The 12,489-nt window shown below is 46.6% G+C and overlaps 1 protein-coding gene across 1 annotated transcript in view; it reads left to right on the forward strand.

Annotated features, from left to right (window-relative positions):
* The window catches only part of CD99L2 (CD99 molecule like 2), a 32,625-nt gene that overhangs the window by 10,008 nt on the left and 10,128 nt on the right, over nucleotides 1-12,489 (forward strand). Inside the window, exons 4-9 of the mRNA XM_087941273.1 lie at nucleotides 4,263-4,328; nucleotides 5,411-5,449; nucleotides 6,142-6,234; nucleotides 7,657-7,737; nucleotides 9,269-9,364; nucleotides 11,756-11,821. Coding sequence (XP_087797399.1) covers nucleotides 4,263-4,328; nucleotides 5,411-5,449; nucleotides 6,142-6,234; nucleotides 7,657-7,737; nucleotides 9,269-9,364; nucleotides 11,756-11,821 — 441 coding nt within the window. The remainder of the gene's footprint in view (nucleotides 1-4,262; nucleotides 4,329-5,410; nucleotides 5,450-6,141; nucleotides 6,235-7,656; nucleotides 7,738-9,268; nucleotides 9,365-11,755; nucleotides 11,822-12,489) is intronic.

Below are 12,489 nucleotides of genomic sequence, written 5' to 3' on the forward strand. Positions count from 1 at the left end.
GTGGCTTCCAAATCTAAGGGACTGGTTTGGACAAAACTCAGCAGCCCTTTTTCGAGCGGTTGTTGATAAAAATAGGATCGCCAACATGATTGCCAACGTCCAGTGACAGATATGGCACAAAAAGAAGATTCAATGGAATTCAAGGGGACTTGGACCATTTGTGGTGACATAACGATTCTAGGCTGATGACTTGTTTAACTCCGCCTCCCAGCTCTGCCTGCTCTTCTCCTATGGCATCAAGTCATACTAAGTGGGAGAAGATAAACAATGAACCTTTAAAAAAATCCCAAGAAAACTACACAGAAGATATAAAATGATTTATGAGAACATACTTGGTGATGGCCACCTCTGGTCTGATGGCACTCAATTTGCTATAGGTAGTCCTCGGTGGATCTCTTGGTGCTGAGTGATCCATAAAACAAGGCAGCTATTTGGATGAAAATACCTGTGGATGAAGGCTATTTATGGGTTGTTTTGAAGTCTTCCTGTCATGCCCCTGTCAGAGTCTGAATCTGAGGAGGAGGACGAACAGCTGACAGGGAGCGGGAGTGTGGCTCCATTGGCTGTGGAGGAAACTGGGGAAGGGCAAAGTCCAGCTGGGCAGAGCAGGCAAGAGGTAGAACAAGGGAGAGGGAGTTCAGAGGAAGACCCAGGAGGACCACCCTCTCTTCATCCTAGAGCACGCAGGGAGAAAGGGAGAAGAGAGCAATGTGGATTGCCTGGCTTACGGGGGAGGAAAGGGCCCTGATTCCCTTCATTAACCACAGCTGGGAAGAGAGTTTAAAAGAGATGCATGCTGAGTGCAGCGTCTGCTGGATACAAACGTAAGCTTATCTTGTGTTGACTTTGCTTATCTGTGTTCCTGGCATCCTCCCAACCGAGTTGAATTACTGCTCTTCCTTCACATCTGGAATTCCTTCCCCTGCCCTACCAGACTAATTACCCCATTTTGCCTTGATTGGGCTTAAAGTTTTTGTTGACCACGTTTTGGACTTGATCCCCTGCAGCCAAAGGCTGTTCCTGGGAGAGTTTTTCTCCAGCCCAGAAGATAACCAGGACATTGGGGGCAAAGTTGGAGCTGATAAAGGGACTCCTAGTGATAATCTGACTGTGTTGCCTTTGTGCCACGCCCCCTTGGGTCATCACACCTCCTTTGCTTCTTCCAGAGATGCAAGCTGACCTCTAGAGAAGAGCTCTGTATCCCCACATTCTCAAACCTAGTATGATTGGGGGGGAGGGGAAGCACCCCATGATTAAAAAAAAACCCTTTTCTTCAAAATGATACTTTACTTGACTACATTGTCAGTGAGTAATTTGCAAGTAAATTCCTCCTCTCTAAACAACACATGGGAAAATACTCTTTGTCTCTCTCTTTGGTTACAGTGTTAAAACAAAGTTAGGGAGGTGTAAGTGGTGGTGGGTTTTTTTTTGCGGCGGCGGTCATTTTCACGCTTTTGATGGCATGACTTGAGGCCAGGCGCTACAAAGGAACGGAGGGAAAAATAGGGCAAAAAACTTAAATTAGACTCCAATTTACCTTTAATTAAAACGGAGGGCATTTGGGTAAGGCCGTGAAGCATTTTTGGGGAGTAAGTTTTGCCCCAGCTGCTTTGATCTTGCGAGGAAAACTCGTGGATCGAACATTTGGGGGGATTGGGTAAGGTTTGGGAGGGCTCCGATGGATGGTTTTCTGGCCTCCCCTGCCATGCTGGTGTTCCTTGCGGAAGGGAGTGTGGCTGTTGGAACAGTTGATTTCTACAAGGGGAGGGTTTTAAAATGGTATGTGAAGGTCACCATTTTATCCAAGGTTTGTGACTCGCTGGGTTGTTGGGAGAATTAATTGGGAAAAACAAAACCACAGCTAAGTGTGACAATGGGAGCATGTCGTAAACCTAAATAAACAGTGACTTTGTTCCATTTAGACTCTGTTCCTTTAAATTTAATTAAACTTATCACACATTTTTTGACCTATGCTTGGTCATAAGTCTGTGGGTGCCCTTCTTCTTCTTCTTCTTCTTCTTCTTCTTCTTCTTCTTCTTCTTCTTCTTCTTCTTCTTCTTCTTCTTCTTCTTCTTCTTCTTCTTCTTCTTCTTCTTCTTCTTCTTCTTCTTCTTCTTCTCCTCCTCCTCCTCCCCCCTCCTTCTCCTCCTCCTCCTCCTCTTCTTCTTCTCCTCCTCCTCCTCCTCCTCCTCCTCCTCCTCCTCCTCCTCCTCCTCCTCCTCCTCCTCCTCCTCCTCCTCCTCCTCCTCCTCCTTCTTTAGGAAAAGCTTATAAACAGGACCCCAAGGATACGTATCTTCCTCCAACTTCTGTTAGCTAGCAAATGGTATTAAAAACCACTCTGGTGGTTGGGTGCTCACCTGTGCTAAATTATACTTTATCTTGTCTGACTTTTATGGATCTGTTGTATGGTCCCAAACAATTACAATTATAGTTGTAGTTTGGTGTGTTGTGCTTCGTATTTGTTCTTCATTCAACAAACTATGGTTAAGGCAAACCCAGATGCAAGGAGACAGTCACAACATTTTGTCTGGGGAATTCAGGGAGTTGGAAGTTCAAATATCCTAAAGTTGATGAGGCTGGGAAATGCTGGATTATAGAATTGAACACCAAGGAGGTGCCAGTTAGCTCTTTAGACCCCTTGGAAACTTCTTAGCATCTTCTATCTTCACATACACAATTTCAGGACTGCTAAACTAACTCCAAGGAAGGTGATGTAGAATAACCAGGGTGGATGTAGCCTTTTTCCCCACCATCCGGTCAAGAGTTGAAGCAGCTTCTTGGATGAGAAGCGAAACGTCTTCAAAGAAAAACCAGAAAGTCCAGTTGCCTCTTGAGGGACAAAAAATCATCCTTGGGATAACCATGACTTGGATGACTTGAGAATCTCCATAGATAGAGTAGCCTAGCTAAATTTTTAAAGCACTTTTTTAACCATGCCCCTATCTCAAGAAGATGCTGAGTTTATTTTACGGTTTTTATGCTGTCTCGATTGCACGGATTTAAATTTGTAAATACAAAATCAATAGTGACATGGTATTATCTGCCGTTAAAGAACGCGAAGCCAATAATCGTGCAGGGTGATTATAGATCCGAGATCCTTAAAAGAAAATTAAGAATAAGAAAGTTGAGGAACAGTAGCATGGCGAAGGAATTATAACTGATCTTTGTTATCTTGAAAACAAAAATTGCGGTCCTCTTTCAAGAACCGCTTGGCGACGTCTGCGGAAAGGGGCTGGTGAAAATGGACAGGCCTGGTGGACTTAAATTTGAAGATGGGTCATTTGAGCTACGTTAGACTTGTATTACAGGAAGTGACAAAATGGGCCTATTCATCCTGAAAAGCCTTGCAGAGGCTTTTTCCAAGCCTCTGGGAGGCCAAAAAAGGCCTCAAATGGGCCGCAAACAAACTGGAAGGCGCGTGCATGTGCAGTGAAGTAAGTTTGCCTGCAGCTCGCATGCCGGCACAAATGGTTCGTTGTGGCACACGTGTAATAGGTGTGTAGCCACCACAGCCCTAGACATCTCATCGCCTTGATTGAAAAGCAGCCTTTGAACTGCATCACTTTGAGCTGAAATAGTTTTGGCGGCCCTTATTCAAAACACAAAGGCAAGAGGAGAGGGGCGGATGGGGAAAAAACAGGAGATCAAATCATCAGACGTGACTATAAATGCAACCTTCCATTCTGTTTGACTAGGCTTTTAAGTTTTATTTTATTTTTTAATTGCTACTATTGCAAAGAATCGTACAGGGAGCCCTCAAACATACAACGAGTCCTTTAGTGACCGCCTGAAGCTATGGCGGCACTTCACACAAGCGTTCTTCACACTTACGATCGTTGTGGCAGCCTCACAAAATTTGGACGCATGGCAACTGACTCACATTTATGACGGTGGCAGTGTCCCCGGGGGGGCAGGGGGGGCCTTCACGTGATCCTCTTTTGTGACCGTCCAGCCAGCCAAGTCCACAGGGAAGCCCGGTTCGCTTAACGATGGTGTTTCTAACTTAAGAACTGCAGCGATTCACTTTGCAATGATGGCGAGAAAGGCTGTAGAAAGGGGCCAAAGCTCACTTTACAACTGTCTCACTTAGCAGCAGGAGTTTTTGCGTTCCAACTGTGGTTGTAAGTTGAGGCGGCTTCTGTTTTCATTCTTGTCCTAGCCACCAAATGGTAACGTTTTGGAAAATGTCCCGTTGGGTTCTGAACAGCTGTTTAGGAGAACTTTACTAATATGTTGGTTTTGTCTGTTTTGGTCCCCAGGATACGCCGATGACTTGGACTTTGAATTATCAGATGCACTGGATGACTTTGTCCCGACGAAGAGACGTAAGTATGTGCCTGGTGGATGTTGTGGGCAGAACAGAGCGGATATCGGCTGTGGATTAGGAATCGGAGGGGCTGATGTGACAGGGAAGAAGTGAGCTTGCTGGTGGAAAGCTGACCGACCCGGGTTTGAAACCCTCATTCTCTTACTAAAAGCCCAACTGTGATGACCCGGGGCGTGGCACAAAAATAACAAAGTCACCAAAGTAGATAAATTCCCTTTAATGCCTCCAAGTTGGCCCCCAATGTCCAGTTATCCTCTGTTGAAGATCAAACTCTTCCCAAAAACAGTCTAAGAAATGCATTCCGAACCCAAAGTAAAGATAAATTAGAAATTAAAAAACCAACGCAAACCACGCTGAAGTAATTAACAAGACAGGCCAGGATGATAAATTGCAGACTTCTGAAAGATAATGAAGCACCCACAGTTGGGAGGATGCCAAAACCCAGATAAGCCTCGACAAAGATAATGCACGCTTTGCTTCCAGCAAGGTGCTGTGTGCAAATGCCCTTCTGATATCCTGTTCTCCCAGCTGCAACTAATAAAAGGGATCAAGGCCCTTTTCTCCCCCGTAAGCCACATTGCTCCCTTCTCCGTTCCTCCCTGCGTGCTCTAGGATGCAGAGGGGGTGGCCCTGGGTCTTCCTTTGAAGGCCCAGCCGGCCTGTGCCCTTCCCCCGTTTCTTCCACAGCCACCGGAGCCCCACTCCCACTCCTGGTCAGCTGCTCAATCTCCCCCTCAGAATCGGACTCCAACAAGGTCATGACACCCACGGATGAAAACTTGAGTTAGAAGCTCGGCATGGAAATTCCACGTTCTCCTTCCGCAAGCATCCAAAGATCAAAACTCGAATGTCAACTTTAATTTAAAGTTTTAACGGCTACAACTTTTGTTTCCTCAAACTTTTAACTTCAGTTCAAGGTGGCCCTCCTCTTCAGATGTAGTCTCACCGAACTCCAAGGATCTGTATGTCTTACTTGGGAGTAAACCCAGCTAAGAGTACAGGGTCAGCTCAGGCTGGTTTAGCATCGCCGTGGAACAAAAATGCCATTTACTCTGTCTTTTTTTTTTCAATCTCTCCCAGCTACTCACAAGCCGCCCAGGAAGACCTCAGGTGGCACAGGTGAGCTGTTAGCTTTCTTAAGCTTCTACAAATCCCGTCCCCTCTAGCCATTGTGACTCTTGGCTTTATGGTAAGCTAGAGTCATTTTCTGGGCTCCCCCCGACATTTCTTGTCAAACCGCAATCCAGGAAGTTGCAAGTACAAGCTGACCCATTTCATTTGGGGTATCCTCGGTATTTGTCCTTTAACGGGATTTTGCCTTTTGTAACCCTGACGGTGGCCTACCTGGGGGTGGTGCGGTGGCCTAGAGGTGGAGCTGTCGCCTCACAGTCAGGAGGCTGGGAGTTTGATTCTAGGTAGAGGCAGATATTTCTCTCCCTCTGGGCACTATGAAAATATATCTGCCGAACAAAACCCTGCTCCGGCAACAAGAAGGGCATCCGGCCAGTAAATACTCAGCTCCATTGAGTTGCCCAGACTCCACACCGCAAGGGATTAAGGGGGTCATGAAAAGAAGATGACAGTGGCCTACCTGGGAGGGCTATTGGGAGGATAAAGGGGCACAAACCTGTAGCAGCACACAAGGGCGTTGCGCCTTTTGGGTGTGTGTGTGTGTGTGTGAATGATGTCATGATGCACAATGAAATAAAAGACAGGTGGGTGGGTTACATTGCAGAAAGGAAAGTCGGAGGGTGTCCAGTGTTTCCCGCAGTAAGTAGCTCTTCTGTCGGTCTCCTTGATTTCTTGAGCAGGTGAACTCGATCTGTTGGATTACTTTGATTCCCCGCCGGAGAGAACCACCAGGCCCGCAAAGGCCACCACTGGCCCTTATCCAAGGAAACCAGGTAAGGACATCCTGGCTCCTGGTTTTGGCAGGGCTGGACCCTGGGCTGCCTTCTCCTGAGGCCCTGGGAGGAGTGGGACCCAAAGCCTCCTGAATGGGGTGGAAATATGACTTTGGGGGGCACAGAATTCCTTCCTTCCTTCCTCTCCCTTTTCTTTCCTTCTTCCTCCCTCTCTCCCTCTCTTGCCCTTCCTTCCTTCCTTCCTTCCTTCCTTTTTCCTCCCTCCCTCTTCCTTTTGCCCTTTTCTTCCTCCTTCCTCCTTCCTTTCTTTTCCTTCCTCCTTTCCCCTCTTCCTTCCTTCCTTCCTTCCTTCCTTCCTTCCTTCCTTCCTCCTCCTTTCCTTCCTTCCTTCCTTCCCCTTTTCTTTCCTTCCTTCCTTCCTTCCTTCCTTCCTTCCTTCCTTCCTTCCTTCCTTCCTTCCTTCCTTCCTTCCTTCCTTCCTTCCTTCCCTCCCTCCCTCCCTCCCTCCCTCCCTCCCTCCCTCCCTCCCTCCCTGTCTTCTGTCTGAATACAACTAGGCTATTTCTCGGAGGATACAGCTACTCATTGCAACACAACAAGGGTGACCACAGCCCACAAACCAGCTTCCAAACAAGCTCAATAAGCCAGAATCCCTAACACCCAAGGAGGATTGGATCTGTTTTGAATGTGGTTGGGATAACACCAGGTGATAGGCAGGAAGTTAGGAAGGGAAATTAAACAATATCCTGGGGGAAAGAGCCTGTTGTTTTCCCTCACACGAGCCTCAGAGGTTGAGAAGGTTGAACCACACAGCTTATCCAGCATGTATTTGGTCCCAATTTTCCAAAACTGCAGCTAGATATATTTGGAAAGGCAACTGACTGGGGAGGGCTTGTTGTTGCTAGTTGCGAAGTCGTGTCCCACCCATTGCAACCCCATGGACAACGTTCCTCCAGGCCTTCCTGTCCTCTGCCATCTTCTGGAGTCCATTTAAGCTCATGGTGACCTCTTCAGTGACTCCATCCAGCCACCTCCTTCTCTGCTGTCCCCTTCTTCTTCTATTGCCCTCCATCGTTCCCAGCATTTGGCTCTTCCTCTCCAGGGAGTCCTTCCTTCCTTCTCATGAGGTGGCCAAAGTCTTTGAGTTCCATCTTCAGGATCTGGCCTTCTGAAGAGCAGTCAAGGTGGATCTCCTCTAGGACTGACTGGTTGAATGGCCTTGCAGTCCAAGGGACTCGCAGGAGTCTCCTCCAGCCCCAGAGTTCAAAGGCCTCCATTCTTTGGTGCTCAGCCTTCCTTGTGGTCCAACTTTCACAGCCGTCCATTGCAACTGGGAAAACTACAGCCATGACTCTACGCACTTTGGTTGGCAGGGGGGTGTCTCTGCTTTTTAGGGGAGGGCTGGGCTAAGTTAATTGCTGGGCATCCTGGGCTGAAGGGTCTGTGTTCTCCAATCTGCAGATGATGGCCGCTGGAACATCCCTCACACCACCACCACCAAGCAGCCTAAAACTACCAAGCCGCCCCCCAAAAAGGCTCCAGGTAATTTTTAACCACTATGAAACCTCAAAGGCACCATTAGAAATCAGGAAAACAATGCCTGCTGCCTTGGAAATCCAGAGAATGGATGGTGGAGATGAAGAAATGCAGCTTGACTTGGTATTAAAAGAGAACAGAGCAGGGCCTGGGTGGGTTTTCTTCAGAAGAGTCCTCACTTAAAAAGGTTTTCTCCTTTACTAGAGCTATTGTCTCTGCTTTCTCCCATTTGGCAGGACAATGTAGAAGATCTCTGAAGATAATCCTGGGGTCTGTGGGAGGGAGGGATATAGATGGATGGATGAAGGATGGATGGATTGGTTGATGGTTGGTTGGTTGGATGGATGGATGGTTGGATGGTTGGTTGGATGGATGGATGGACGGATGGATAGATGGATGATTGACGGTTGGTTAGATGACTGGTTGGATAGATGATTGGATGGATGAAGGATGGTTTCATGGTTGGATAGATGGTTGAATGGATGGATGGATGGATGGATGAAGGATGAATGGATGGATGGATTGATGGTTAGTTGGTTGGATAGATGGTTGGATAGATGATTAGATGGATGGATGATGGTTAGATGGATGAATGGATAATAGTTGGATGGCTGGAGGATGGCTTGTTGGATGTTGGATGGGTGGATGGATAGATTGGTAGATCAATAAATAGGTAGATAGAAGAAGACAATCTATTAGATAGCTATCCTTAGAGGATTTGGGGTTCCCAGGCTGAATTTGAGGATTGAAACTTCCTTCTTTGATTATGTGTTTTCTTGACATTCAATCTGGTTTCTATAAAAGCCTTCACCAGCTCTGACCCTCAACATGTAGAGGTGTTGGCTGCAAGCTGTGGTGTTCTCCAATGGGTGAGATCTTGGGGGTGGCTTGGAATTCAAGACATCTGGAGACTAGCAGGTTGGGAATGGCTGGTCTGGCATCGAGGTGGTGACTGTTACATGCATCACATCGAACTCGAGATGAACGAAGGGGCAAAACTAAGCCTGGGAAATATTGTAGGAATTATGGGGAGCCTAGGTAGACTTCTTCAAGACATTTCTAACTTCTCCTAAGACAGAGGCCTGCAACCTTAAAACACTAAAGCGAGCCATTTGGACTCGTTTCCCACAGAAAAGAAAACACTGGGAGCCTCAAAATGTGGGTGGGCGTGGCCAACTCAATGGCACTCCCAACCAGTCACATGACTCACCCGTCCACCCCGCCAAGCCCACCCAAGTTTTGTGGCTCCTGGTGTTTTCTGTGGGAAATGGGTCTCCCTCCCTCTCCTCTCTGTTTTTTGTGTTTTACCTTCTCAAGCCAGGCGAGGAGTGATTGCGAGGGGAGGGCGAGGGGCGGGGCCAGCCAGTGGTGGGGTCACCGAACAGGGAGCCACAACCGAGGGCCCAAAGAGCCACATACGGCTCCAGAGCCACGGGTTGCTGACACCCGTCCTAAGAGGTTCAGTCTGTCTCAGTGGGAAAGAGTGGTGATGCTGGAAACTACAACGCGCTCAGTAGCTGATGTGCTACTTTTATAGGGAAAGACCCCATGGATCTCGACTTAAGTGATGCTTTGGATGACCAAAATGACAGACACCCTGGGGGAGGACCACCTAAAGGAAATCCTGGTGGAGGTACGTTGATGATTCTTCTTTTGGTTGGCCGAGATAGATTTCTGCACACCCTCCCTTCTTTCTCTCCCTACTCTGCTGCAGATGCGGGAGAACAATAACCTTGAAGATTTGCTCACCTGCTAGGTGTCAACTCATAAAATATTTCTATGGTCTTTTTAGAGTTGCCAACAGAAAAGGAGAGGGGGGGGGCAAGAGCAGTGCAGCAGCTTGCAAACCGAAAGCGCATTCCATAAATGTTTTCAAAGATAGTAATGAGGTGACCGAAGTTTCTGCCATGCAAATATCTAACTAGAGAACATGATTGATGACTCTTGGCTGTGGATAAACATGAATTATGATACACCCAGATAGACGGATGGATGGATGTTGTTTTATTGCTCCAGGTTGAATTCTCATTTTCCTTTGTCGTATGCTAAACCAACCCCTGCTATTTTCCATGATCAGTTAATGAATAAAGAATCCTGTTCCAGGCTCAAAAGGTGGAGATGGAAGAGGTGGAAAGAGGAGGATAGAAGAGGGGTCCCTCCTTGGCTCCCCAGCTGCTCTCTCTCCTCCGTCCCACCTGAGTGCCTTTGCTTGCCCTTCTCTCCTAAGTCCAGTGGTTTGTCTAACCAACTCCCTGGGAATGAGAAGGAAGAGGAAGACACCTGTGCTAATTTGGCCTCACAAATCAACCGTCCTCCTCATTGCCTTCCTTTGATTTTGTTTCCCCATTTCTGCGACCCTGCTTCCAGAAAACTGAGAGTTGCAGATTACAGATACAGATGAACAGAGTTGGAAGGGACCTTGTAGGTCATCTAGTCCAACGCCCCCCTGCCCAAGGAGACTCTAGAACAAGGCTCTTCAACCTTGGCCAGGTTAAGAAGGTTGGACAACCATATGTCTGAAATGGTGTAGGGTATCCTGCCTAAGCAGGAGGTTGGACTAGAAGACCTCAAAGGTCCCTTCCAACTCTTCTCTTCTCTTCTCTTCTCTTCTCTTCTCTTCTCTTCTCTTCTCTTCTCTTCTCTTCTAGTCTAGTCTTGTCTAGTCTAGTCTAGTCTAGTCTATTCTCCATTCCATTCCATTCCATATTCTATTCTACGCTGTATTCTTATTCTTTCCCTGTTTTATTCTATTCTATTCTATTCTATTCTATTCTATTCTATTCTGTTCTGTTCTGTTCTGTTCTGTTCTGTTCTTTTCTGTTCTGTTCTGTTCTATTCTATTTTTTCCTCTCTTCGGTCTGCTAGCAGGAGTTTCGGGTTTTGAATTCATCTTAATATGAAAGGAAAAAAAATCCCTTTGCAGATAGAAAAGTAATACAGCAGGAAATAAATTGACCCGGAAACCATCTGTCTGCCCTGATAGCTTTTCTTACTTGTCAGGCCATGAGTTTATATGTAAGCAGGCTATGAATTGGTGTCCCTTCTTATGATCCGAAGGGATAAATCACCTGTGTGCCCAAGCAAATCAAACACCCCTGAATGTGGACCTTAAGGTAACCCTTGTTGACACCTAATTTAATGGAAGCGTTTTGCAGGCATTCATTAAAAAAAAAAACAATCCATAAACAATATACCACCCTATTTTCCCAAAAATACAACCTACCCCATAAGTAAGTCCTAGCTTGATTTTTACATGTGCACCCAATATAAGGAATTTAAGAGTTGACAGCAAGGCAAAACTCACACAGTTGGGAAGACGCCGGGAACACAGATAAGCCACAACGATACAAGATAAATTCATGTTTGCTTCCACAACTTGCTGTGTTCAGCTTCCTCTTTTATACACTGGGTTCAGGGCCCTTTCCTCCCCCATAAGCCACGCAACCCATGTTGCTCCTTTCTCCGTTCCTCCCTGTGTGCCATAGGATGAAGAGGGGGTGGGCCTGGGTCTTCCTCTGAACTCCCTCTGCCTTGTTCTCCCTCTCCCCTGCTCTGCCTAGCTGGACTTTGCCCTTCCCCAGTTTCCTCCACAGCCAATGGAGCCACACTCCCACTCCCTGTCAGCTGTTCGTCTTCCCCCTCCGGATCAGATTCCAACAGGGGCATGACAGAGGGAAACATCTTCAATTATATGAGATGCATTGTGCCCGATCCTTAAGAGTGAAAATAGAAGAGGAAACATTCTGGGGTTAAAACATTTCATTTTTGAAACAAATCTATTCTTTTGCACTTCTGGATTGAGAGTAGATAACAACTAACGTCACATCCATCACTTTCCTAACTTTACTTCCAGCCAATAACTCCTCTACTAACTCCCCACGCATCAATATCTTAAGAGTCATTTTTCTTTTCTTCTTGAATGCAGTCCTTCTACTCACGGTAAATTTGGTAAAAGAGTGGTTAAAAAAAGAAAAATGACCAATGTGGGATTTTAAATAAAGTGGATTTTACTTGGACTCCTCAGGGATTTCAGACGATGACCTGATTGGAATCGTGGACGAAGGAGGGTATCAACCTGATAAGAAAAAAGGTGAGTTTGAAACCTCGGGACTGTTGTGGAGTTGCTGTTGGCAATATCTTGGAAGCTGTAAGTTTAGATATAGAAGTAGTCCTCCGATTGGAACAAGAATTGGGGCCAGAATTTCTGGTTGCCAAGCCTCTAAATTTTCGATCAGAATAACAGAGTCGGAAGGGACCTTGGGAAAACACCTAGCCCACCTCTGCCTAGGTGGATGCTGCAAAACCTTCTTTAAAAGATTTCCAGGCCCAGAAGATCCAGGGCTGTCCTGCTTTGGGGATGTAGCTTGGATTCTGTGCTGGGAAGAATGCAGAGAACAGCAACCAATTTCATTATATGCATGTTGGGCATTGACAATAAACGCTTGATTGATTGATTGATTGATTAAAAAAACCAGGATGATTTGGGGACTTGGAGGCTTAAACATACGATAAACGGTTGCAAGAACTGGGCCTAGCTAGTCTGAGTGAAGAGAAGGGCCAGGGGAGACAGGATAGCAGCCTTCCAATATTTGAGGGGCTGCCACAGAGAGGAGGAAGCGGGGGTCAAGCTATTTTCCAAAGCATCTTAAGACAGGACAAGGGATAATGGATGGAAACTGAACTAGGAGAGATTCAACCTGGAAATAAGGAGAAACTTTCTGACAGTGAGAACAATCAACCCATGGAACAGAAGTTGCC

Source organism: Pseudonaja textilis, chromosome 12 (assembly GCF_049901715.1).
Source record: "Pseudonaja textilis isolate UNSWEBS1 chromosome 12, rPseTex1.2, whole genome shotgun sequence".
Classification (NCBI taxonomy): Eukaryota; Metazoa; Chordata; class Lepidosauria; order Squamata; family Elapidae; genus Pseudonaja; species Pseudonaja textilis.